Raw genomic sequence first — 27,596 nt, forward strand, 5'->3', positions numbered from 1 at the left:
CGTCCACAGTTTACAGATATAGGATAAAGGGAAATACAAAATGCTGGAAAAACTCAGTGGTCGGACAGCATCTGTGGGAAGATCAACATTTCAGGCCAACTCTGTTTCTCTTCCCACAGATGCTGTCTGGCCTGTTGAGTCTTTCGAGTTATTTTTAATAGCTAGGAAATGTTCACTGCGGATTTATGAAAGGAACAATCATGTTCGACAAAGAGCTTGTTCAGAGTTTGGAGACATTAGGAACTGTATCTTGACACGGGAGAAAGGGAATGGGTGGCGTTTCAGGTCGAGACCCTTCTTCAGACTGAGTCATGGGAAAAGGAAATGAGAGATATAGACAATGTAAAGAGATATAGAACAAAAGAATGAAAGATATGCAAAAAAGTGATGATGATCAAGGAAAGGTGGAGCCCACAATGGTCCATTGTTGACTGAGGGGAAGGTGATAATGAGTTGCCCAAACAGTGATACTCAACAGGAGGACAATGAAACTAGTACGACGACTAGGGTGGGGGAGGGACGGAGAGAGAGGGGATGCAAGGATTTGAAGTTGAATGCAATGAACTTGATGCAAGAGAAATCAATATTCATATCGCTGGGGGGAATTTTGATCTCCACATAGCCTGTGTGTGGCAGCTGCACGGAACGGCAGTGAAAGGCCGCAATGTTATCCGAGACACCGCCTGCAGTCCACGGTGAATCCATTGCTTATTTTGTATCAGTGAGGAACAGATTGGGTGGCACTGTGCCACAACGGTAGAGTTGCTACCCCTCAGCGTCAGAGACCTGAGTTCAATCCTGTCCTCGGGTGCATGTGTGGAGTTTGCATGTTCTCCCTGTGACCTCGTGGAGTTTCTTCGGGTACTCCGGTTTCCTCCCACATCCCAAAGTTGTGTGAATTTGTAGGTTAATTGGCCCTCCTCCTGTAAATTCTCCCTAGTGCGTAGGGAGTGGATGAGAAAATGGTACAACAGAACTAGTGATTGATGGTCGGCGTGGACTCGGTGGGCTGAAGAGCCTGTTTCCACGCTGTGTCTCTAAACTAAACTAAACAAGGATTGGAGACTTTCCCCCAGAATTGCTGCATCTCTCATATCACATCACTTCCTCAGTGCCAATATTGGCTCTGTATTGGAATGTAATTAATCAGACGAATAAACTTGATAAGCTGCCTGAGGAATGTGATCTGGCACCGTTTCTGTGCAAGTTTCCTTCTTTCACAATCAGGCTACGATAATAATTACATAGCCCATTGTGGACAGTTTTGGTCTCCTTACAAAAGCAAGTCTTCACCTATGTGAGAGGGTGGAGCCAACTTTACCAGAGGGACAAATAAATGCAGACGCTGGTTTACCAAAACAAAAGACACAAAGTGCTGGAGTAACTCAGCGGGTCAGGTAGCATCTCTGGAGAACATGGATAGGAGACGTTTCGGATGGGGACCTTTCTTCAGCAGTCTAATCACAGGCAGGACTGATGTGCCAGGAAAAATAAATTGGAGATCAAATTAAAAAGTCGTGTTTGGCTCAATGTTTAAGTCAAGTCAAGTCAATTTATTTGTATAGCACATTTAAAAACAACCCACGTTGACCAAAGTGCTGCACATCTGACCAAAAGTGCTGCACATCTGACCAGGAAAAAAAAGTTTAGAGATACAGTGTGGAAACATGCCCTTCAGACCACCGAGTCCGTGCTGACCAGCGATCACCCTGTACACTAGCACTACCCTACACGCTAGGAACAATTTACAAAAGCTAATTAACCGACAAACCTGTACGTCTTTGGAGTGTGGGAGGAAACTGGAGCACCTGGAGAAAACCCACATGGTCCAAGGAAGAACTTATAAACTCCATGCAGACAGCACCCAGGGTCAGGATCGAACCCGGGTCTCGGGCGCTGCAAGGCAGCAACTCCACCGCTGCGCCACCGTGCCGCCACATGTATGTACTATGTTGTATGTACTATTCTACGTTCTGTGTTGTATTTACCACCTCTCGCTTCGTGTTGCAGCTTATTTCTCGCTCCAGGTCATCTATGCGAGGAGGAAGTTCCACATCTCTCCACCCCGAACCAGCGGCAACGAGGACTTTGAGAGGGTTTACCGAGCACAGTAGGTGTACCCAGCGCCCAAATACGTGGCCAGGAACCTTTGAAGCGGAAAGCTCGGTGGCGCAGTGGCATAGCTGCTGCCTTACAGTGATAGAGACCCGGGTTCAATCCTAACTATGGGTGCAATCTGTATGGAGTTTGCACGTTCTCCCAATAGGTTTGGTCCGGGTGCTCCGGTTTCCTTTCACACTCCAAAAACGTGCAGGTTTGCAGGTTAATTGGCTTCAGTAAAATTTGTACATTGTCCCTACTGTGTAGAATAGAACTCGTGAACGGGGATCACTGGTCGGCGCTTACTCAGTGGGCCAGAGGGCCTGTTTGTGTGTTGTGTGCTGTATCTGTAAATTAAACTAAAAGGACAGATTCATAAGATAGACACAAAATGCCGGCATAACTCAGCAGGTCAGGCAGTATCTCTGGAGAAAAAAGCCAGATGTTGTTTCAGGGCAGGACCTGAAAGTCTGACACAAAGGTCTGACTTGTGATGACTCAAAAGACAGGTTATAGATTAGCAAGGGCCTCAAGAGTTACGGGGAGAAGGCAGGGGAATTGGGTTGAGAGGGAAAGATAGTTCAGCAACGATTGAATTGTGGAGTAGACAAGATGGGCCCAATGGCCTTATGAACTTATGAACCTGATACTGTCCCGGGTATTTAGTTTAGCATAGAGACACAGCAGGGAAAAAGGCCCTTCAGCCCACTGAGTTCATGCTGAAAATACCCACCACACAGAGGGTGGTACTGTAAGGGGTTTCTGCGCCGAGCTTTCGCCCGACCTAAGGTCCCCGTGCCTTGCTCTGATCCCTTGACCAGGCCGCGCACACAGGTTCCCCGTGAGTGGTTCGACCCACTCACCCCCTACGGTTCTAGACACTGGACTTAGATGCAGGAGCGTTTATAGTGCAGAAAAATTCAACCAGACCAGATTTGAAGACCAGGGTTTAAATGGAAAAGGCTTTTATTGAGTGCTTGGGACTATTGTCCATGAATACTTATACACAGTTCTATTAGACATATGCACAACTACACGAATACTTAGACACAGTTCTACTAGACATTTCTTGGCTGTAAGATGGGGAACGTACGACACATCGCAAAATTGACCAACACATATTCATGTACACACCCACGTTTATTCAAACCACCCTCCCCTCTACACTAAACTATGTCCAGGATATGCAGGATCGGGGTACATGCTCACCATGGGGCTATTACTGGGGTTACTGGCTGTTCGTGCTGCTTCTCCGCTGCTTTCCGTGAGGGTCATGCTTGTCCCCTGAGTTTCTTCCTTCCGTTTCTTGCGTTCCTTGCAGGTTTTCTTGCAGTATTTCTTCTCGAGTTGCGTGCCGGTTCCTCTCTCTTGCACTTCGCTTCTTCTTGCCTGTCTTTTCTTCCTCCTGCATCCGTTTGACTTGCGTTTAAAACCCAAAAGTCGTGGCCAGTTATACTATTCTGACCCGTCCTATCTCCCGCCAGATCTTGGGATCTCTTTGTTTAAAAGATATGTATGAGTTTTCTCTCTGATCTGCGCTTATGTCTGGGGGTACCGGGGATGGCCAGACGGTGTTAATTGGTATTTCGTTGTGAGGTGATGGGTTTAACTGGTTTCCCATCACCTACCAGGTAGTTTTCTATGGGCTATTGTGCCCCCTTAACGAGATTAACTGTGTAGGTCGGCTTGGGGCATTGTGAGTATGCTGATGTCAGCGCCCCAGTGTCTGGACTTCGACCTGGTTTCGCAGGTTTCTGCATGGCCAATACCCATCCATTGTTCTGGCCGTGGCTTTGCAGAAACCTAGAGACTGGGCTGTAAGGTTTTTGCTCTTGTGGCTGGTCACGAGGTCCTGCGGCCATTTTAGGACCCACAGATTGTGACATCCCTTGGTAAACTGACCGCAGCCCCAGTCTCCCGTCTAAAATGTCCAAACTGCAGCTCTTTGGTTTGGTGTTGCTTTCAGAATGAGGGAAAACTTCTCAAATCTTACAGTACGTATATGGAACGAGCTGCCAGAGGAGGTAGTTGAGGCAGGTACAACAACGGCATTTAAATAAATTTGGTCATACATGGATAGGAAAGGTTTAGAGGGATACTAGATGGGCATGGACCCATTGGGTCCAAACCTCTCCTGTGGGCCCGGCAACCCTCCCCCAACTGACGAGCTGTGGACTCATTGCTGGCCGGGGAGTCTCCCCCAGAGGGGGGAGAGGGAAAGGGAGAGGGAGCCACTCACCCTGGCCCTGGGCAGCCATCGCGGCGATCAGAGCGACCCATGGACCCGTTGGGTGCAAACCTCTCCTGCGGGCCCGGCAACCCTCCCCCAACTGACTAGTCCGGTGATGGTCCGGGGCACTGGGGCCAGGTGGGAGCGTGGACTATACCTCCCGGCAGGCAGCGCGGCTCCTCACCACCCCCCTGATTGGCTGCCACTCCCGTCACTCGGGCGGTTCCCGCCACCCTACGAGCTCACAACTGCTCATTGGGTCTAAACCTCTCCTGATTGCCATTCCCGCCCCGCGGTTCCTCTCTTCCCCCTCCCCCTCACCCACTCACCCACTCCATCCACCCTCTCAACCCCCCTTAAAACTCCCCCGTGGCCATAGAGAGGAAAGGGGAGAGGGAGCCATTCACCCAGGCCCCGGGCAGCCAGCAGCAGGAGAACTCTCTTCACCCCCGTTATTGTCCACAATTCCCATCACTCGGGCGGGTCCCACCCCCTCCGAGCTCCCAACTGCGTATGCGCGGACCTTCTCCCATTGTGACGTCGAAAACGGAGGCAGGCGCGGCTGACGGGCAGGTAAGATTGCCAACAGTCCCGTATTAGCCGGGACATCCCATATATTAGGCTAAATTTGTTTGTCCCGTACAGGACATTAATGACTTAGACGAAGGGATTAAAAGTACCATTAGCAAATTTGCAGATGATACTAAGCTGGGGGGTAGTGTGAATTGTGAGGAAGATGCAATAAGGCTGCAGGGTGACTTGGACAGGTTGTGTGAGTGGGCGGATACATGACAGATGCAGTTTAATGTAGATAAGTGTGAGGTTATTCACTTTGGAAGTAAGAATAGAAAGGCAGATTATTATCTGAATGGTGTCAAGTTAGGAAGAGGGGATATTCAACGAGATCTGGGTGTCCTAGTGCATCAGTCACTGAAAGGAAGCATGCAGGTACAGCAGGCAGTGAAGAAAGCCAATGGAATGTTGGCCTTCGTAACAAGAGGAGTTGAGTATAGGAGCAAAGAGGTCCTTCTACAGTTGTACCGGGCCCTGGTGAGACCGCACCTGGAGTACTGTGTGCAGTTTTGGTCTCCAAATTTGAGGAAGGATATTCTTGCTATTGAGGGCGTGCAGCGTAGGTTCACTAGGTTGATTCCCGGAATGGCGGGACTGTCGTATGTTGAAAGGCTGGAGCAATTAGGCTTGTATACACTGGAATTTAGAAGGATGAGGGGGGATCTTATTGAAACATATAAGATAATTAGGGGATTGGACACATTAGAGGCAGGAAACATGTTCCCAATGTTGGGGGAGTCCAGAACAAGGGGCCACAGTTTAAGAATAAGGGGTAGGCCATTTAGAACGGAGATGAGGAAGAACTTTTTCAGTCAGAGAGTGGTGAAGGTGTGGAATTCTCTGCCTCAGAAGGCAGTGGAGGCCAGTTCGTTGGATGCTTTCAAGAGAGAGCTGGATAGAGCTCTTAAGGATAGCGGAGTGAGGGGGTATGGGGAGAAGGCAGGAACGGGGTACTGATTGAGAGGGATCAGCCATGATCGCATTGAATGGCGGTGCTGGCTCGAAGGGCTGAATGGCCTACTCCTGCACCTATTGTCTATTGTCTATTGTCTATTGACCGCCCTTGTCCCATATTATGTCCAGGGGGCGCTATAGGCCCGGAGGCCCGGGCGCCGCCTAACGAAGGTTGCATGGCAACCCGTCTCCCGGCCTGGGCGGCCGCCATTTGTGGAGCGGGAGCACGTGGCCGCTGGCTGGGAAGGGGTCACGTGGGGCATGGGGCGGTGGCGTCACCTTGTCCCTTATTTGGGAATGAGATAGTTGGCATGGGCAGGGCAAGTGAAAAGGGATTTATTAAAGTTTTAAAAGTGAATAACTTTTAAAATATAACAACCATTTGAACCGCAGACCAATGGTGAGTAAGTTGGGCCTAAAATATATATATATATGGACAGACAGACAGACAGACAGACAGACAGACAGACAGACAGACAGACAGACAGACAGACAGACAGGCAGGCAGGCAGGCAGGCAGGCAGGCAGGCAGGCAGGCAGGCAGGCAGACAGACAGACAGACATGCCATACGTGGGTAGGTAGGATTAGCTTCGATCAGGAAGTTTCTTCGGCATGGGCAAGTTGGGCCAAAGGGCCTTTTTCCATGCTGTTTGACATGATGACTGTCTATGCAGGTTGGAGCGCTTGTTTCTGTGTTGTATGATTCTATGACTGTCCAATGTCTAGAGTCAAGAGTTTAATTGTTGGATGTATCGACAATGAAACAATGAAATTCTAACTTGCTGCAGTTTTACAGGCCTCTAAACACAATAACACGCAGTGTAGATGGGGCTTCTTGGTCAGCATGGGCAGGTTGGGCTGAAACACCTGTTTCTGTGCTGTGTGATTCTATTTGAACATTGGGAGATTTGGTTCACTGATGTGTTGTTTCATTTTCTGCTCTAGAAGCAACTGCACGGAGTATTTCCCAATGTTCCTGAGCATTCTGTGGATTGCTGGACTCTTCTGCAGCCAGGGTAAGGAATTGCCAAAGTAATTCAGTGGGTCAGGCAGCATCGCTGGAGAAAAGGAATAGGTGGCGTTTCGGGTCAAGACCCTTCCTCAGACTGCTTCCCCCTGCACATTATTAGTTGCACGCGCACTCATTCACTCACTCACTCACTCACTCAGACACGCTTTCACACACACACTCACTTACTTGTATGTTTATGATACTGCGATAGACTCTAAGTCTATGTAATTTGGAGCTTATTTGGAGGTTGTAGTATGTAATAGTCTGATGGTTGTAGGGAAGAAATTGGGCAGATATTATGGTTGTGTCCCTTGGTGTGCATGTGGGCACTAACCCTCTGGTTTCCTTTCTCCACAGCGATGGCGGTGTGTGTTGGAATCCTGTACCTGTGCGGCAGGTACAAATATTTCAAAGGCTATGCTGAATCAGCCCAGAACAGGTAAATAAAAACTGGGCGACTCCCTCAACACAACACTGACTTGTCAATAGTCAACATCGCACGGACTCCAGTCGAATCTAACATGGAGTCATACAACATGGAAACAGGCCCTTCGGCCCAACTAACCCGCGCTGACCAACATGTCCCAGTTACACTAGTCTCGCCTGCCAGCATTTGGCCCATATCCCTCTAAACCTATCCTAGCCATGCACCTGTCCAAATGTCTTAAATGTTGTAGTTGAGTACCTGCCTCAACTACCTCCTCTGACAGCTCGTTCCATACACCCACCACCCCCCGAGTGAAAACATTGCCCCTCAAGTTCCTATTAAATCTTTCCCTGCTCGCCATAAACCTATGTCCAGTGTTCTCTATGTAAACCTATGTCCTCTCGATTCCCCCGCCCTGGGTAAAAGACTGTGCATTTACCCAATCTATTCCAGATCTGGTTTTGCTCAGGATTCCAGCATCTTCAGTCTCCCGTTTGCAGTGTTGGTTTGCGGTTCGTCGTGCCCGGTTTACACGGCATGTTCCTCTTCTCGTCCCCCAGGTTGCCCCCGTTGTACTTCAGCGCGAAGATGCTCTGGATTCTGGTGGCCATGGCTTCAGCTGGTGTCCTGAACCAGTTGTCTACTGAATACCTGGCCTACAATCCTGGAGCGAAGGCAAAGTCTCTCCTGGGGTACTGAGCTGCATCCTGGGAATCCCTTTGTCAGCTGCTGGTGATCACTTCAGGCAACCAGGAATATGGCGATTCTTCATGGAGATTCTTGCTTCTGTTTCAGGCTGAAGATGTTGAGGTGGCCTCTCCAAATGTCAACGGGACTGATTGATCCAACCTTGGACTTGTGTTGACTCCTCTTTGACCAGGAAACTGTCCAGGCATAGATACAAAGTGCTGGAGTAACTCAACGGGTCAGGCAGCATCTCTGGAGAACATGGAGAGGTGACGTTTTGGGTCAGACCTATCCATGTTCTCCAGAGATGCTGCCTGACCCGTTGAGTTACTCCACCACTTTGTGTCTATCTTTTGTAGAAACTAGCTTCTGCAGTTCATTTTTTATTACAAACTGCCCTGGGATGTTTGACCAGGTGTAGAACATAGAACAGTACAGCAAAGGAACAAGCCCCTCAGCTTGCAATGTCTGTGCCAAACATGATGCCACGACCAACTATTATTTACCTGCGCGTGATTTATGTTACTCCATACTCTACATATCCATTTTGTTGAATTTAAAAAAATATATATATTTTATGCTTATCCAAACTGTTAAACACCACAATTATATCTGCCTCCACCACCACCCCTAGCAACACTGGCTCGTCAATAATCAACATCGCATGGACTTGCCACTCTCAGTATGAAAAAAAACTACCCTGCACATCTCCTTTAAGCTTTGCCCCTCTCACCTTAAAGCTACGCCCTCTAGCCTTTGATATTTCTGTCCTAAGGAAACAGGTTCTGTGTACCCTATCTTTGCCTCTATATACAGTTTTATATACTTCTATCAAGTCTCTTCTCAACCTCCCACATTCCAGGGAAACAAACCAAGTCTGTCCAACCTCTCCCTGCCCTGGGACGTTCCAGGGAATCAAACCAAGTCTGTCCAACCTCTCTCTACCCTGGGGAGTTTGGCTGGTGAACTCTGGAGCAGCTTTACCCTTGGAATCCCCAACTCTGCATCACAGATCTTCTGAAACAAAACACCTCTGTGACCTGTGGGAAAACACTTAAACATAATAAAAAATTAACAGATTTATTTTTAAGCACTTACCAGATGTTAATCATTTTTTTACTCACTGTGATGGATGTTTCTTTTTTTTTGGTGTTGGTTTATGATTGTGTGTGTTATTGCTTATTTTTATTGCTCTTATTGTTGGACTGTGGGTAATCTTTCATTTCACTGCGCATTTATGTGTATGTGACAAATAAAACTGACTATTGATTACTAAAAATGGGATGGGTGGGAGGGGGACATTTTGTTTCACCTTCAAATGAACATTGATTAAGATTTTAGACTTTAGAGATGCAGCACGGAAACAAGCCCTTAGGACCACCAAGTCCGCGCCGACCGGCGGTCACCCTGTACATTAGCACCATCCTACACACTAGAGACAATTTACAATTTTACCCAAGTCGATTAACCTACAAACCTGTAGGTCTTTGGGATGGGGGAGGAAACCGGAGCACCCGGAGAAAACCCACGCGGCCACAGGCAGAACATACAAACTCCGTACAGACACCACCCGTGGTTAGCCCAGTGATTTTGTTCAGGAATAAGAGAGGGAAAGAGAGGTGAAATAGGGAAAGTGGAGGAGAGAAGGAGAGAGAGAGAGTGAGGGGTCGAGGCAGAGAGAGAGCTGGCAGGAGGGAGAAAGAAAAGGTGAGAGAGAGAAGGGGACAGAGGTAGGGAGGAGGGGAAGCGAGAGAGAGAGAGAGAGAGAAAATGGGAAAGTAAGAAAACGAGTTACGGAAGGAGAGAAAATAGGAGGGAGGGAAAGGGAAGGTGGGGGTGAGAAGGAGGAGAGGGATAAAGACGGAGAAAATAGACGGGGACAGAGATAGGGAGGAGAGGAAGAGAGAAATGGAGAGAGAAAGGTATAGAGGGAGGACAGAGGATGGGAAGGGAGAGAGAGTAAATGAGGGAGAAGAGACTGAGAAAGAGGGAGGGGACAGAGAGGAACAGAGAACAGGAAGGGAGGGGGAAAAGGTGAGAGGGAGATGGGAGAGAGAAAGAGGGAGGGGGGGAGAAGCAGTCAGATGGAGAGGGAAGCGTTTTGTCATATGACAGTACGTTGCTGCTTCTGATGTAATCCTCAGCTCAGTTCTTCAGTGCCGCATGGCAGAATGGAACAGTCCGGAAGACAGTGCTCCAAATGTCCGCACTTCCCAGCAGGTTCACGGACACTCGGAGCGTCCCTGGAATGATCTGATGCCCAGTTTCCATTTTCAAAAAGTACACAAAGAGCTGGAATAACTCAGCAGGTCAGGCAGCATCTCTGGAGAACGTAGATAGGTGATGTTTTGGGTTGGGATTATTCTTCAGACTGATTGTGGGATGGGAGAAAGCTGGAAGAGAGGAGGGGCAGTGATAGGTGGATACAGGTAAGGGGGGTATCACAAAATGCTGGAGTAACTCAGCAGGTCAGGTAGCATCTCTGGAGAGAAGATATGGGTGACATTTTGTGTTGAGACCCTTCTTCAGACTGATGTCAGGGGGGCCGGGCAAAGAAAGGATATAGGTGGAGACGGGAAGACAGTGGAAGAACGGGGGAGGGGGGGAAGAGAGGGACAGAGGAACTATCTAAAGTTGGAGAAGTCAATGTTCATACCGCTGGGCTGAAAGCTGCCCAAGTGAAATATGAGGTGCTGTTCCTCCAATTTCTGGTGGCACTGGAGGAGGCCCATGACAGAAAGGTCAGACTGGGAATGGGAGGGGGAGTTGGTGCTCAGCCACCAGGAGATCAGGTTGGTTAAGGCGGACTGAGCGAAGGTGTTGAGCAAAACGATCGCCGAGCCTGCGTTTGGTTTCGCCGATGTAGAGACGTTGACATCTAGAGCAGCGGATACAATAGATGAGGTTGGAGGAGGTGCAGGTGAACCTCTGTCTCACCTGGAAAGACTGTTTGGGTCCTTGGATGGAGTTGAGGGGGGAGGTAAAGGGACAGGTGTTGCATCTCCTGCGGTTGCCGGGGAAAGTGCCTGGGGAAACTGCCCGGAGAGGGGGTAGTTTGAGTAGGAAGGGACGAGTGGACCAGGGAGTTACGGAGGGAACGGTCTCTGCGGAACGTAGAAAGGGGAGGAGATGGGAAGATGTGGCCAGTAGTGGGGTCCCGTTGGGGGTGACGGAAATATTGGAGGATGATTTGTTGTATACCCTGGCTGATGGGGTGGAAGGTGAGAACGAGGGGGATTCTGTCCTTGTTACGAATGGGGGGAGGGGGAACAAGAGCAGACCTGCGGGATATAGAGGAGGTCCTAGTGAGAGCCTCATCTATAATGGAAGAGGGGAAGCCCCGTTTCCTGAAGAATGAGGACATCTCTGATGCCCTCGTGTGAAACACCTCATCCCGGGCGCAGATGTGGCGTAGACGGAGGAATTGGGAGAAGGGGATAGACTTTTTGCAGGAGTCAGGGTGGGAAGAGGTGTAGTCCAGATAGCTGTGCGAGTCAGTGGGTTTGTAGTAGATGTCAGTCTATCTACGTAGTAGCTGCTCTAGATGTCAACTTCTCTACATCGGTGAGACCAAACGCAGGCTCGGCGATTGTTTCGCTCAACACCTTCGCTCAGTCCGCCTTTATCAATCTGATCTCCCGGTGGCTGAGCACTTCAACTCCCCCTCCCACTCCCAGTCCAACCTTTCTGTCATGGGCCTCCTCCAGTGCCATAGTGAGGCCCACCGGAAATTGGAGGAACAGCACCTCATATTTCGCTTGGGCAGCTTAAGAAATTCCTCCTCATCTCATTTCTAAACGTACGTCCTTTTATTCTGAGGCTGTGCCCTCTGGTCCTGGATTTTCCCACTGGTGGAAACATCCTCTGTGCATCCACTCTATCCAGGCCTGTGATATCACGGGATGGGTTGATGTTGTCATGAGGCAGCTGTGATGTCATTGGTGATGTTGCCTGAGCAGTGACCCAGTGACTTTATTCCCCTGTGGGATATTCGTCCCTCCCTCCCTCCCCACCCACACCCTCCTGGGTCACCCCTCAGACCAAGACCACACCACCAACCATGTCTCCGTACCACTGACATCTCCCACCTTTGGTTAATGCTCCCTCACCCCCCCCCCCAGGAAGTTCCAGAGGAGAAGGCCAGGTAGAGACTTTGTAGCCATGTTTTCCACGTGTTTGTGTGCGTGACAATCCAGCCAAAGTTAGCACGAATATTGCTGGGGTTCGACCCAGGGTGAAACTCCCTCTACACCATTCCATCACACACTCTCTTATCTATCTCCCTCTACCATGTGTAAAACAGTGTAAAACTGCGCCCTCTGGTGTAGGTTTAATTTGAACAATCTTTTTTAACTGTGGCGCAGCTGGTAAAACCTCTGCCTCACAGCACCAGAGACCCGGCCGGGTTCAGTCCTGACCTTGGGTGCTGTCAGTGTGTGGGGAGTTTGCACGTTCTCCTGAGACCGTGTGGGTTAATCCAGGTGCTCCCACACTCCAAAGACGTGCCCGTGCGGGTTTGTAGGTTAATTGGCCCTCTGCAAAATTGCCCCCAGTGCGTAGGGAGTGGATAGGAAAGTGGGATAACAGACCTAGTGTGAAGGGGTGATCGATGGTCGGCGCGAGCCCGGTGGTCAGAAGGACCCGTTTCCGTGCTGTATCTCTAAACTCTAAACTAAATGTTTCCTCACCGTTTATCGTTTAGTTCTGACGAATGGAACAGACACGTCTTGAAGTCAAAGATCTCTGGAGAAAAATTAAGATTTTCTGTGAGCAACTGCCACGGCCCTTCAGACGTAGGTATCACCCCAGGAAGAGCCCACTACGGAACCACGCACCAGTCTCCTCCCTCTACCTCTTGGACTATGATCGTAGGATTGCCGAGCTGGGCCTGGAACATGAGCCGCCCCTCCTCCAGATCTTGGGCCAACAGTTGATCTTCAAGAAGGGGAGATGGGCCTCAGCCTCGTGCCAGGGCAACGTCCGGTCCAGCCCGCACGAGCCGCTGAGGAACGTCCAGGAGAAGAACAAGGTTCTGCAAGACCAGAACAACATGCTGCAACTCAAATTGGAACTGGCCATGGACATGTTGACCGAGACAACGGCCAACCTCATGCTGCTGGAAGACACGGAGGAGAAGAACGAGGGGGAGCAGGCAGACGAAGAGGAGAAGGAAGAGGAAGCACCAAAGGTGGAGATAAAGGACAATGAGGAGGAGTTGGTGGAGGTAGAGAAGAACAGGGCAAGTTCAAAGAAGATTCCAAAGTACTCACACCAATATGTGTTAGACTTAGACCATTACAACCCAGAGGAAGATGAGTTGTTGACTCCCACTCAACGCAAACTCAAGTATCTGCTGCCGTTGATCTCAGATGATGACAATGAGCTTGCTGCAGGGGCCGGCGCGAGGGCGGTCACCGTGAAGCGTCCAGACCAAGGGAAGCCCAAGGTCTGTCCGATGAGGCGGGCGCAGCAGGCCCGGACCAAGCTGAGAGCGAGTCTCTACAACCTGCCGCTGACACCCAAGGCCAAGTTTTCCCCCAAGGTCTGCAAACTCGAGCTGGAGCCTGAGGCGAAGCCCAGGAAGCCCAAGAAATGCAGGAAGAAGCCCAAACTCAAGATGGTGGATTCGGATGGGACGTGTCTAATGAAATGATGATCTCAGATCTGAACCCCCTCATGGAGAAACCAAAAGTTAAGATTTGTCCTCTAACAGTTTGATGACATGCTGGTGGAGCAATAAAAACCTAAAACCACATTGGCGAGACCAAGCGTAGAACAGGCGACCATTCTGCCAAACACTTTTGGGTGGCGCAGCATATAGAGCCGCTGCCTCACAGCATCAGAGACCCAGGTTCAATTCCGGTCTCGGGTGCTATCTGTTTGATGAGTTTGCACGTTATCCCTGTAAGCCCATGGATTTCTTCCAGTTTCCTCCCATATACCAAAGAGGTGCGGGTTTATGGGTTAATTGACCCTCTATAAATTGCCCCTAGGGGGTAGGGAGTGGATGAGGAAGTGAGATAACATAGAACTAGTGTGAACGGGTGATCGATGGTCGATGGGCCGAAGAGCCTGTTGCCATGCTGTATCTCTAAACTACAAAGTTAACTAAACTCAGCCGCCAAGGCTTGCTGGATCTCCCAGTTGCTAACGATTTAAACTCCCCTCCCAGGGTCCCATTCTGGAGCCTGGGGCTCACCTGGATCAGGAGCCTCTCCATTAGACCGAGCATGTGGGTGGACCGGACTTTGGAAATGGCACCAAAACCTGGAGGCGCCCACATGTATAAATATGCAAAAAGAATTTCACTGTGCAGTTGCACATGTGACAAATAAAACACCTTTGAACCATTGAACCTCTCCCACATTGACCTTTCTGTCCTGGGCCTCCTCCACTACCAGAGTGAGGCCACACACATTAACTGGAGGAACAGCACCTCATGTTCCACTTGAGCAGCTTAAAACCCTGCACTATAAATGTTGAAGTCTCCAAGGAACTACCCTTTCAACACCCCCTTTTCCCCCTCCTTTCTCCCCCTCTCTTCCCATTGCCCTGACGAATGCACTCCCATTTCTTCCTTTCTCCTTCCGTTGGCTTCAGAATTTGCACCTTTTCTCTCCTGAGCTCCCTCTTTTTGTCTTGTACGGGCGATGTTGGAGAACATGGAAAGGCAACCAGGTAAGCAGTTAGACACAAAGTTCTACGGTCACTGAGCGGGTCAGGCAGCATCTCTGGAGAACATGGATGTTTAACGTTTCGGGTTATGACCCTTCTTCAGATTGATCCTAGGGGGTGGAGAAAACTGGAGGAAAGATGGGGCGGGACAAAGCTGGGCAAGTGATAGGTGGATACAGGTGAGGGGAGGATAATGATAGACAGATGGTTGGACAAAGGCCAGAGACACTTGTTCAGAAATGGTTCCGACACAAAATGACTCTTGAAGTCTGAAGAAGGATTTTGACTCCAAACATCACCTATTCCTTTTCTCCAGAGATGCTGCCTGACCCGCTGAGTTACTCCAGCACTTTGTGTCTATCTGCGGGTTCTTCCTAGGCAACCAGGCATCTCCTCACCTGGTTTACTCATTAACGCCAATCTTACATTAATCCCATTTTATTCACCCATAATCTCATCAATGACAACTCCACCCCTCCCCCTGTCTTCCCTGTACCACACCTGGACTCACACCTCTTCCTTCCCTCCACCTATATACCTTCCTCTGGTTTCATGATTCACAACACCTCTATACTTATCTCATACGTGTTGCACATTCATCTCTGGCCTTCTATCAACCATCTGCCTATCAACCCCCTCCCCCCTCCTCACCTGCATCCACCTATCACTCTCCATGCTTTGTCCTGCCCCTCCTCTCTTCCAGCTTTCTCTCCCGCTGACCCTGCAATCAGTCTGAAGAAGGGTCCCGACCCAGAAGCATCATCTATCCATGTTCTCCAGAGATATTGCCTGACCCGCTCCAGCAGTTTGTGTCTATTTATGTAAACCAGCACCTGCAGTTCCTAGCCCATACCGGCAAGTTAGCTGACTAACTGGCTGTTGTAAATTACCCTGGTTCGGCAGCTCGAACACCCAGGAATGAAGGAGATTACAGAGAGTGGTGGACACTGCCCAGTCTATCATGGGTACTGACCTCCCCACCATTGAAGGGATCTACAGGGAGCACTGCCTCAAAAAGACAGCCAGCGTCATCAGACCCACACCACCCTGGCCAAACTCTCATTTCACTGCTACCATCAGGAAGAAGATACAGGAGCCTGAAAACTGTGACCTACAAGTTCAAGAGCAGCTTCTTCCCAACAACCATCAAGCTCTTGAACACTGCACAACATTATGAAATATGGACTCTCTTTGGTTGCACTGACTTTGGTCAGTGGATTGGTATTGGGATTATTTATTGATTTTTGATAATTATGTTATTTATTGAGTATGGTGTTCAGAGACCCAGTTTTGCTGCTGCAAGTAAGAATTTCATTGTTTCGTTTTCGGCACATATGACAATTAAACACTCTTGACTCTGGACTGACCGCCCTGTCCAGAGCGTGTGGTAATGGGGATCCTTAGGGAGAATACAGAGAGAGCCAGAGACACAGGGAAGTGCAGATGCTGGGATCTTGAGCAAAACACAAAGTGCTGGAGGAACTCGGGTCAAGCAGCATCTGTGGAGGCAAATAGACAGATGACGTTTTGAGTTGAGACCCTTCTTAGGACTCGAAGGGGAGACACTGTGGTAGCGAGTTTGGGTCACAATGGGGGAGCAGTGAGAGAGGGCCTCACAGAACTCTCGTCAGAGAGAGAAGGAGAACTTCTTCAAAGTAGGAACTTTTCCTACCTACAATTCCCTCCCCTTTACTTTTAGTCTGAAAAAGGGTTCCGACTTGAAACATCACCCACCCTTTTTCTCCAGAAACGCTGGCTGACCCGCTGGGTTACTCCAGCGTTTTGTGTCTTTCCTCAGCATCAGAATACTTTGAGGAGAATTTGCAGTGGAGCAGGAAAACGGAGACACGGGGAACTGGAGATGCTGGAATCTGGTGCAAAACACAGAGTGCTGGAGGAACTCGATGGGTCAGGCAGCATCTGAAGAGGGAATGGACAGGCGATGTTTCGAGTCTTAGTTTCGTTCAGAAACACAGTGTGGTAACAGGCCCTCCGGCCCACTGAGTCCGCGCCGACCAGCGATCCCCGTACACTAGCACTATCCTACACACTAGGGACAATGGACAATTTTTACCAAAGTCAATTAACCTACAAATCTGTACGTCTCTCGAGTGTGGGTGGAAAGCAGAGCACCTGGAGAAAACCCACGCGATCACAGGGAGAAATACGAACTCGGTACAGACCGCACCTGAGGTCAGATTGAACCCGGGTCTCTGACGCTGTGAGGCAGTAACTCTACCGCTGCACCGCCGTGCCATCCGGCGGGGCCCATCTTCAGATAGAGAACACAGTTGGTCATGAGGGGTCAGACAGTGGGGGTGAGGGAGGCAGGTTGGGGTGGAAGGAGTTTGGTGCAGAGACAGGGTGGACCTGTGGAACACAAGCTCCAGTAATTGTGATGCTACACACAGAACCAATCCCCAAGATCTCGCCTGTTCAAATCATCGTATGTAAACTGAGGGAGGAAACCTGCGGCTGCAAGGGTTGGAGAGGGTTATTTTTGGACATCTTGATAAACAGGATATCCCCTAATTAGGCCCAACTAAAGATATTTCCCTCAACAATTCACAAACAGTCTGCAAGATTTTGTCCTAACGTTCTGCTGAGCAATCTACGACTTAATGTTGGTCTGGACTAAAGATGTTGAGTCTGAAGAAGGGTCTCAGCCCGAAACATCGACTATCCATATTTTCCAGAGATGCTGCCTGACCCGCTGAGTTAATTCTGCACTTTGTGTCCTTTTTTTGTAAACCAGCATCTGCAGTTCCTTGTTTCTCCACCTATCACTCACCAGCCCTTGTTCTGTCCCAACCCTCTTCCAGCCTTCTTCCCCCCTCCCCCTCATCAGTCTGAAGAAGGGCCCTGATCCAAACCTATCCATGTTCTCCAGAGATGCTGAGTTACTCCAGCACTTTGAGCCTTTTTTTTAAAAAGCCATTTAAATTTCTCTGGAGCATCAGAGGCTGATAGGAGACTTGATAGAAGTTTATAAAATTATGAGAGGCATAGATAGGGTAGACAGTCAGAACCTTTATCCCAGAGTGGAAATGTCAAATACTAGAAGAGATATCTTCAGGGTGTGAAGGGGAAACTTTAAAAGAGATGTGTGGAGAGAGTTTTTTACACCAAGGGTTTATTATTGTGACATGTACATTGGATAGCATGCAAAAATAAAGCTTTTCAATCAGATCAGATAACGTAATGCATAAATACAATCAAGCCAAACTTGTACAATAGGTAGAGCAAAGGGGAAGATACAGAGTGCAGAATATAGTTCTCAGCATGGTAGCGCATCAGTTCCAGAGACAAAGTCCAATGTCCTCAATGGGGTAGAGGAGAATTGGACAGTACCCTAGCTTATGGAAGGACTGTTCAGAAGCCTGAGAGCAGAGGGGAAGAATCTGTTCCTGAGTCTGGTGGTGCGCGCTTTCAAGCTTCTGCACCTTCTGCCGGACGGGAGCGGGGAGTAGAAAGAATGGCTGGGGTGGGACAGGACAAGTCTTTGATCGGATTGACTACTTTCCCAATGGTGTAGATGGAGGTGCACAGTGTAGCAGTGGGTCGAGCCGCTGCCTCACACCACCAAAGACCGGGGGTTTGATCCTGACCTCGGGTGCTGTCTGTATGGAGTTTGGACGTTCTCCATGTGACTGTGTGGGTTTCCTCCAGTTTTCTGGTTTTCTCCCACATCCCAAAGGCACGTACGTTTGCCATGTAAATTGTCCCTAGTGTGTAGTAGGATGGAATTAGTGTACGGGGTGATCGCTGGTCAGCGCCGACTAAGTGGGCTGATGAACCTGTTTCCCTGTATCTCTAAAGTCTAAAGAATAAAATTCTCTGACACAAAATTTATATGGATAAAAAAGTAAAGAAGTTGAGGCCGGTACAGTAACAGCAATTAAAATATACATGGAAAGGTACATAGATAGGAAAGGTTTAGAGGGATATGGGCCAAACGTGGGCAGGTGGGACTAGTGTAGACAGGGCATGTTGGTTGGCATTGGTGAGTTGGGCTGAAGGTCCTGTTTCCGTGCTGTGTGACGCTGTGACTCTGTATCCTGTTGCTGAATCACAACATCCTTATCACAACATGCCCTTCCACCTATTTTCGTCTCAGCAGCAAATTTGAAAACCTTACAAACTGTTCCTTCCTCCAGGACAATGTAAATGGTGAACAATTGAGGCCAGGAACTGGTCCCTGCGATAATCCATTAGTTATCTCCTTCCAGTCTGAACAGGAGCCATTTATTCCACCTCTCTCTTTCTACAAGACAGACAGTTTTCAATTCATTCTCACACACTCCTCTGGCACTAAAGGCATTTAATATATGCACAGTGGCAGCACGGTGGCTCAGCTGGTAGAGCTGCTGCCTCACAGAGCCAGAGACATGGGTTGATCATGACCTCGGGTGCTGTTTGTGTGGAGTTTTCATGTTCCTGTGGAGCAAATTTTCTGTGCTGTATGACACTCTCTCTCTCTCTCTCTCTCTCTCTCTCTCTCTCTCTCTCTCTCTCTCTCTCTCTCTCTCTCTCTCTCTCTCTCTCTCTTTCTCTCTCTTTTTCCCACACTCCCCCATCATTCATTTTTTTCACTCACTCTCTCTCTCTACAAAATTCTCTCATTCTCTCATTCAGTTTCTTTTTTTTTCTCTGGTGCTCCTTCCCATTCTCTCTTTCTCCCACTCTCACTCACTCTCATTCTCTCTCACTCACTCACTCACTCAGTCCCATTTTCTCTGTGTGCCTGTCTGTCTGTCTCGTCAGTTAGGGCTCAGCACTTTCTTGGCCATTGAATGCTTGTGGTCGTGCTGTTGGGGGTGTGTTGGTGGGGCGTGCTGGTGGGGGTGTGCTGCTGGGGGCTGTGCTAGTGGGGCTGTGCTGGTGTTGCCGTGCAGGTGGGGGCATGGTGGGGCCTTGCTGGTGGGGGTGTGCTGGTGGGCGGTGTGCTGGTGGGGGCGTGCTGGTGGGGGCATGCTGGTGGGGATGTGCTGGTGGGGACATGCTGGTGAGGGCGTGCTGGTGGGGGTGTGCTGGTGGGGGCGTGCTGGTGGGGGCGTGCTGGTGGGGGTGTGCTGGTGGGGGCGTGCTGGTGGGGGCGTGCTGCTGGGGGCTGTGCTAGTGGGGCTGTGCTGGTGCGGCCGTGCAGGTGGGGGCGTGGTGGGGCCATGCTGGTGGGGGTGTGCTGGTGGGGGGTGTGCTGGTGGGGGCGTGCTGGTGGGGGCATGCTGGTGGGGATGTGCTGGTGGGGACATGCTGGTGAGGGCGTGCTGGTGGGGGTGTGCTGGTGGGGGCGTGCTGGTGGGGACGTGCTGGTGGGGGCGTGCTGGTTTGGGCGTGCTGGTGGGGGCGTGCTGGTGGGGGTGTGCTGGTGGGAGTGTGTTGGTGGGGCTGTGTCGGTGGGGGGCTGCTGGTGGGGGTGTGCTAGTGGGGGTGTGCTAGTGGGGGTGTGCTGGTGGGGGCGTGCTGGTGGGGGCGTGCTAGTGGGGGTGTGCTGGTGGGGGTGTGCTGGTGGGGGCGTGCTGGTGGGGGCGTGCTGGTGGGGGCGTGCTGGTGGGGGTGTGCTGGTGGGGGTGTGCTAGTGGGGGTGTGCTAGTGGGGGTGTGCTGGTGGGGGCGTGCTGGTGGGGGCGTGCTGGTGGGGGGTGTGCTAGTGGGGGTGTGCTGGTGGGGGCGTGCTAGTGGGGGTGTGCTGGTGGGGGCGTGCTGGTGGGGGTGTGCTAGTGGGGGTGTGCTGGTGGGGGTGTGCTGGTGGGGGCGTGCTGGTGGGGGGTGTGCTGGTGGGGGCGTGCTGGTGGGGGTGTGCTAGTGGGGGTGTGCTGGTGGGGGCGTGCTGGTGGGGACGTGCTGGTGAGGCCGTGCTGGTGGGGGCATGCTGGTGGGGGCATGCTGGTGGGGGGTGTCCGGTGGGGGTTTGTTGGTGGGGCTGTGCCGGTGGGGGGCTGCTGGTGGGGGTGTGCTGGTGGGGGTGTGCTGGTGGGGGTGTGCTGGTGGGGATGTGCCGGTGGGGGCTGCTGGTGGGGATGTTCTGGTGGGGGTGTGCTGGTGGGGGTGTGCTGGTGGGGGTGTGCTGGTGGGGATGTGCCGGTGGGGGCTGCTGGTGGGGGTGTGCTGGTGGGGATGTGCCGGTGGGGGCTGCTGGTGGGGGTGTGCTGGTGGGGATGTGCCGGTGGGGGCTGCTGGTGGGGATGTTCTGGTGGGGGTGTGCTGGTGGGGGTGTGCTGGTGGGGATGTGCCGGTGGGGGTGTGCTGGTGGGGATGTTCTGGTGGGGGTGTGCTGGTGGGGGTGTGCTGGTGGGGGTGTGCTGGTGGGGATGTGCCGGTGGGGGCTGCTGGTGGGGGTGTGCTGGTGGGGATGTGCCGGTGGGGGCTGCTGGTGGGGATGTTCTGGTGGGGGTGTGCTGGTGGGGGTGCGCTGGTGGGGATGTGCCGGTGGGGGTGTGCTGGTGGGGATGTTCTGGTGGGGGTGTGCTGGTGGGGGTGTGTTGGTGGGGGTGTGCTGGTGGGGATGTGCCGGTGGGGGCTGCTGGTGGGGGTGTGCTGGTGGGGGTGTGCTGGTGGGGGCTGCTGGTGGGGATGTTCTGGTGGGGGTGTGCTGGTGGGGGTGTGCTGGTGGGGGTGTGCTGGTGGGGGTGTGCTGGTGGGGGTGTGCTGGTGGGGGTGTGCCGGTGGGGGCTGCTGGTGGGGATGTTCTGGTGGGGGTGTGCTGGTGGGGGTGTGCTGGTGGGGGTGTGCTGGTGGGGGTGTGCTGGTGGGGGCTGCTGGTGGGGATGTTCTGGTGGGGGTGTGCTGGTGGGGATGTGCCGGTGGGGGCTGCTGGTGGGGGTGTGCTGGTGGGGGTGTGCTGGTGGGGGCTGCTGGTGGGGGTGTGCTGGTTGGGGCTGCTGGTGGGGATGTGCTGGTGGGGGCTGCTGGTGGGGATGTTCTGGTGGGGGTGTGCTGGTGGGGATGTGCCGGTGGGGGCTGCTGGTGGGGGTGTGCTGGTGGGGGTGTGCTGGTGGGGGTGTGCTGGTGGGGATGTTCTGGTGGGGGTGTGCTGGTGGGGATGTTCTGGTGGGGGTGTGCTGGTGGGGGTGTGCTGGTGGGGGTGTGCTGGTGGGGGCTGCTGGTGGGGATGTTCTGGTGGGGGTGTGCTGGTGGGGGCTGCTGGTGGGGATGTTCTGGTGGGGGTGTGCTGGTGGGGGCTGCTGGTGGGGATGTTCTGGTGGGGGTGTGCTAGTGGGGGCTGCTGGTGGGGATGTTCTGGTGGGGGTGTGCTGGTGGGGGCTGCTGGTGGGGATGTTCTGGTGGGGGTGTGCTAGTGGGGATGTTCTGGTGGGGGCTGCTGGTGGGGGTGTGCTGGTGGGGGTGTGCTGGTGGGGGTGTGCTGGTGGGGATGTTCTGGTGGGGGTGTGCTGGTGGGGGCTGCTGGTGGGGATGTTCTGGTGGGGGTGTGCTGGTGGGGGCTGCTGGTGGGGATGTTCTGGTGGGGGTGTGCTAGTGGGGCTGTGCTGTTGAGGATGTGCAAGAAGCCACCAAAATGAAGTTGGTCTTTACTGTGGGGCAGTGAAATCTCAGAGACCAGGAAACACTCTGATGAGGAGAATCGGGACAAAAGGAGTTGAATGGGCTTGTTGAATAATAGCTGCTCACAGCTGTAAAGGAAGCAAGACCTTGCAGAAGGCTCAACAATAGTAATTGATTAAAAATTAAACAAATGTGATTTCTTTTTCCACAGCTTTGGAAATGATTTCCTTGCACAACTGTTGGTGATGGATATTGCAAAAATATTGTGGTGCTAACTGCACAGTTAGACCCCCGGGTTGGGGGGAGTGGAGGAAGCAGGGAGGGTGGAGGAGGATTGTAGGAATGTTTAATTGTAGGAATGTTTCACCCTGTATCTCTGAAGACTACCGTCTAATGTGCATCATGTTGAAGGGCCTGTTACTGTGCTGTACTCTTCTATGATGAGATTGGGCTCTATTCTTAAATTCATAAATTCATTAGTTATAGGAGCAGAATTATGCCATTCAGCACATCAAATCTATTCTGCTATTCAATCATTGCTGATCAATCGTTCCGTCTCAACCCCATCCTCCTGCCTTCTCCCCATAACCCCTTACTAATCAAGAATCTGTCAATCTCCACCTTAAAAATACCCAATTACTTGTCCTCCACAGCCGTCTGTGGCAAAGAATTCCCAGATTCACAACCCTGTAGTTAAAGAAATTCCTTCTCGTCTGCCTTCCAAAGGTACATCCTTTTATTCTGAGGCTGTGCCCTCTGGTCCTAGACTCTCCCACTAGTGGAAGTGTTCTCTCCACATCCACTCTACTCAGGCCTTTCACTATTCGGTAAGCTTCAAGATTCAAGAAGATTCAAGATTCAAGATATCTTTATTTGTCATCCAAAAAACAAGTTTTTTGGACGAAATTCAGTCCAAATGAGGTCCCCTCAGACTTGTGTGGTTTAGTTTAAACCTTTCTGCGGAAATGAATTCCACAGATTCACCAGATTCTGACTAAATATCTTCGCAACTATTATCATGGTGTCAGGTATCCCTGGACTTTGTGTTCGAGTCTTTGGAGAGAGGCTGACATTCGACAGCCCTGTGCACCAGCTCTGAGAAGGCCAGGAGTAGGGCCTCTAGTGATGGTGTTGACGCTCCCCCCCACTGCACATCTGTCCCTCCAGCTGTGCGATTGTTTGGCAGCTTACAATGGCTCTGAAACTCTAACAGAGGCTGAGGTTCCTGCAACAGCAAAACAAATCCAGGATGTTGGTCCAATTCGCACCAACGTCATCTGGAACATTTTGTTTAGTTTTTAGTTTAGTTTAGTTTAGAGATACAGTGTGGAAATAGGCCCTTCAGCCCACGAGTCCGCACCGACCAGCAATCAAAGGTGTGTACACGAGTATTATCCTACACAACAGGCACAATTTTACAAATTTACAAAAGCCAATTTACAACAGCTACAGTACAATAAACTACAGTAAACTGAACATTGGCAGCACGGTAGAGTTGTTGCCTTATTGCGCCAGAGACCCTGGTTCAATCCCGACTACAGATGCTGTCTGTATGGAGTTTATATGTTCTCCCCGTGACCATGTGGGTTTTCTCCAGGTGCTCCGTTTTTCAACACACTCCAAAGATGTGCGGGTTTGTAGGTTAATTGGCTTCTGTAAATTGCCCCTAGGGTTAGAACTAGTGTAAATAGATGATCGCTGGGTGGTGTGGACTCAATGCGCTGAAGATGCTGTTTCCACACTCTATCTCAACTAAATTAAACTAAGCTAATTTAGTTTATTATTGAGACGTGTACTGAAGTACAGCGAAAAAACTTTTCTTTGCATGCTATCCAGTCAGCGGAAAGACTGTACATGATTACAATCAACCCGTCCACAGTGTGCAGATACATGATAAAGAAAATAACGTTTAGTGCAAGAAAACATCAAGTCAAGTCAAGTCAAGTCAAGTCAAATTTATTTGTCACATACACATACACGATGTGCAGTGAAATGAAAGTGGCAATGCCTGCGGGTTGTGCACAAAAAGAATTACAGTTACAGCATATAAATAAAGTTAATAAGTTACTATTAGTGTCGACAAAAATTTAGTCTCTGGGGTTATAAAAGTTGACAGTCCTGATGGCCTGTGGGAAGAAGCTCCGTCTCATCCTCTCCGTTTTCACAGCGGAGTGGAGGCGTTTGCCTGATCGTAGCATCTGGAACAGTCCATTACTGGGGTGGCAGGGGTCCCTCATGATCTTACTTGCTCTGGATCTGCACCTCCTGATGTATAGGTCCTGCAGGGGGATGGGTGTAGTTCCCATGGTGCATTCTGCCGAACGCACTACTTTCTGCAGGGCCATCCTGTCCTGGGCAGAGCTGTTCCCAAACCAGACTGTAATGTTGCCGGACAGGATGCTCTCTACAGCCCCAGAGTAGAAGCAATGAAGGATCCTCAGAGATACTCTGAATTTCCTCAGTTGTCTAAGGTGGTAAAGACGCTGCTTAGCCTTACCCACCAATGCGGCAATGTGCGTTGCCCACGTCAGATCCTCTGCGATGCGGACTCCCAAGTATTTAAAACTGCTCACCCTATCCACAAACTGAGTAAAGATAGTCCGTGAGTCTCCAATGAGGTAGATTGGGGGCTCAGGACTGCTCTCTAGTTGGTGATAGGATGATTCACTTGCCTGATAACAGCTGTAAAGAAATTGTCCCTGAATCTGGAGGTGTGCATTTTCACCACTTCTGTACCTCTTGCCTGATGGGAGGGAGCAGAAGAGGGAGTGATCGCGGTGTGACTGGTCCTTGATTATGCTGGTGGCCTTGCCTGGGCAGCATAGTGTAGATGGAATCAATGGAAGGGAGGACCACTTTGGTGATCCCCTCAGCCTACTGGAGCCACAGAATCACACAGCCATCCAAGATGCTCCATCTAAGCTGGAACCATTTGCCCGAAGAAATGACCCGACCAAAAAGGTCACCTATCCATGTTGTCCAGAGATGCCGCCTGACCTGCTGAGTTACACCAGCATTGTATGAAACATCACCTACCTATCCGTGTTCTCCAGGGAAGCCGCCTGACCTGCTGAGTTACACCAGCATTGTATGAAACATCACCTATCCGTGTTCTCCAGGGATCCGGCCTGATCTGCTGAGTTACTCCAGGACTTTGTGTCTCGAGGTGCTGGAGGTTTTCCAGGACTGGGGGCACAGACCTGTGGCTGTTGTGTCTGTGACTTTGAATTATCGACTCATTCTAATGACTTTGGAGGAAATGCAACAATCCATGCATTGTGTTTCTCTTAAATGCTCCCAACTTTACAAATAAACCATTTGTCAGTCAGTGCTAAATCTGATTCCACAATTAGAGGGGCTTTTGTTATTTTACATTGTCACCAAGATGGGAGTTTCCAGCACAATAGATTCCAGCTCCAAACCCCTTTTTCCCCTTTTTTGCTCAAACTAGAAAATGTGTCTTTTGTGTTTTACTTTTAGAGTATGTATATATATGTGTATATATATATATATATATATATATATATATATATATATATATATATATAAATATCTGTAAACAATAAAACAAATGAAAAGACACCCATGCTTGCACACACACCACACACATACGTGTGTATGTGTATATGCATGTTTGTGTATATATATATATATATATATATATATATATGTGTCTGCATGTGTGTGTGTGTGTATATATATATGTGTGTGTGTATATATGTGTCTTATCTTTTATTATATTGTTTACAAAGCCCTAAGTTTAGATATTCTGTTGTGCTACTGCAAGTAAGAATTTTGGTTGATCTGTTAGGACATGTGAAAATAATCACTCTTGACTATTCACTTAGGGATACAGCGGGTAAACAGGCCCTTCGGCCCACTGAATCCATGCCGTCCAACAATCACCCATTCACAGTATTTCTATGTGTCACACTCCCTACACACCTATAATAATAATAATAATGATAATAATAAGCATTTATTTTATATAGCGCCTTATCGGTGTATATATATATAATTGCTCCACACCTGGAGCAATTTACAGACTGAAGAAGGATTCTAACCTGAAATGTCACCTATACATGTTCTCCAGGATTGCTGCCTGACCCGCTAAGTTACAAATGCACTTTGTGTAATTTTTTAACCATCATCTGCAGTTCCTTGTTTTGACAACTTACAGGGGGCCAATTAACCTACAAACCCACACGTCTTTGGAATGTGGGAGAAACCAGTGCACCCGGAGGAAACCCTACGCGGTCACAGGGAGAACGTGCAAACTCCACACACAGACAGACGCAAACTCAAAGTGGAAACCAGGTCTCTCTACCCACTGCACCACTCTGCTGCCTTGTACAAGTCCTTTATTTTTTGGAGCAGGAAAAAGCCATCAGTTTTTGCAAAATGCTTTGCTATTCAACAGTGTTATATGCCTGGTACTTCAACTCAAAACCTTATTCCCTCTCTCCCCAAACTGAACACAGAACAGAACAGTACAGCACAGGTCCACCGAGTCCGCACTGACCAGCAATCACCCCATACTAGCACTATCCTGCACATTACTGACCTGCTGAGTTACTCCAGCACTTACTGTATTTATTTGTAAACCAACATCTGCAGTTCCCTACTCGTCCTACCAGCAGGTTGCCAAACACTTTAACACTTCTTCCCATTCCCATACTGTCTTTTCTGTCCTGGACCTCCTCCACTGTCAGAATGCACACACAAAATGGAGGAACAACACCTCATATTTCGATTGGGCAGCATGACCCAGCGGTATAAACGTAGATTTCTCCATTGTCAAGTAACCCTAGCATCACTCCCCCCCCCCCCACCCCCACCCTCCATCCCCCATCCCCCCAACCCAGTCGTCCTTCTTGGACGAAATTCGCATCCCTGTATCCCTTCATTAACGCCTCTTCCCCAGCCAACAATGGACCATTATGGGCTCCACACTTTCTGGTCATCTGTTGCCGGCCCTGATTTGTTCTGGCACTTTCCTCCCTCTACTTTCAGTCTGAAGAAGGGTCCCGACTCGAAACGTCACCCATCCTTCTTCTCCAGCGATGCTGCCTGACAACCTGAGTTACTCCGGCACTTTGTGTCTTTTTATTGTTTGTAAACCAACACCTGTAGTTCCTTGTATCCTCTCCAGGGGAGAGTTCATTGGTGGATTGTGGCCCCGCCTACGCTGAGAGGCCACGCCCCCATCGGACTCACTCTCTGATTGGATGGAAGTTCTCCAGCGCTCTTGGAACAATGGGAAGGTTTGGCGGCCGGAGGATGTTGGGCGGAGACGACTTGGCCGGACCGACCCACCCTCCCTCCCCTTCCCTCCCTCCCCTTCCCTCCCTCTCCCTCCCTCCCTCTCCCTCCCTCCCTCCCCCTCTCCCTCCCCCTCCCTCCCTCCCTCCCTCCCTCCCTCCCTCCCCTCCCTC

At 50.4% G+C, this 27,596-nt stretch overlaps 1 protein-coding gene across 1 annotated transcript in view; it reads left to right on the forward strand.

Moving 5' to 3' along the window:
* maml1 (mastermind-like transcriptional coactivator 1) overlaps positions 1 to 8,217 on the forward strand; it is a 79,307-nt gene extending 71,090 nt beyond the window's left edge. Inside the window, exons 5-8 of the mRNA XM_078411667.1 lie at positions 2,011 to 2,110; positions 6,804 to 6,874; positions 7,228 to 7,309; positions 7,858 to 8,217. Of these exons, the coding sequence (XP_078267793.1) occupies positions 2,011 to 2,110; positions 6,804 to 6,874; positions 7,228 to 7,309; positions 7,858 to 7,996 (392 nt within the window). The 3' untranslated portion in view covers positions 7,997 to 8,217. The remainder of the gene's footprint in view (positions 1 to 2,010; positions 2,111 to 6,803; positions 6,875 to 7,227; positions 7,310 to 7,857) is intronic.
* Positions 8,218 to 27,596: the final 19,379 nt, after the last annotated feature.

Source organism: Rhinoraja longicauda, chromosome 14 (assembly GCF_053455715.1).
Source record: "Rhinoraja longicauda isolate Sanriku21f chromosome 14, sRhiLon1.1, whole genome shotgun sequence".
Lineage (NCBI taxonomy): Eukaryota > Metazoa > Chordata > Chondrichthyes > Rajiformes > Arhynchobatidae > Rhinoraja > Rhinoraja longicauda.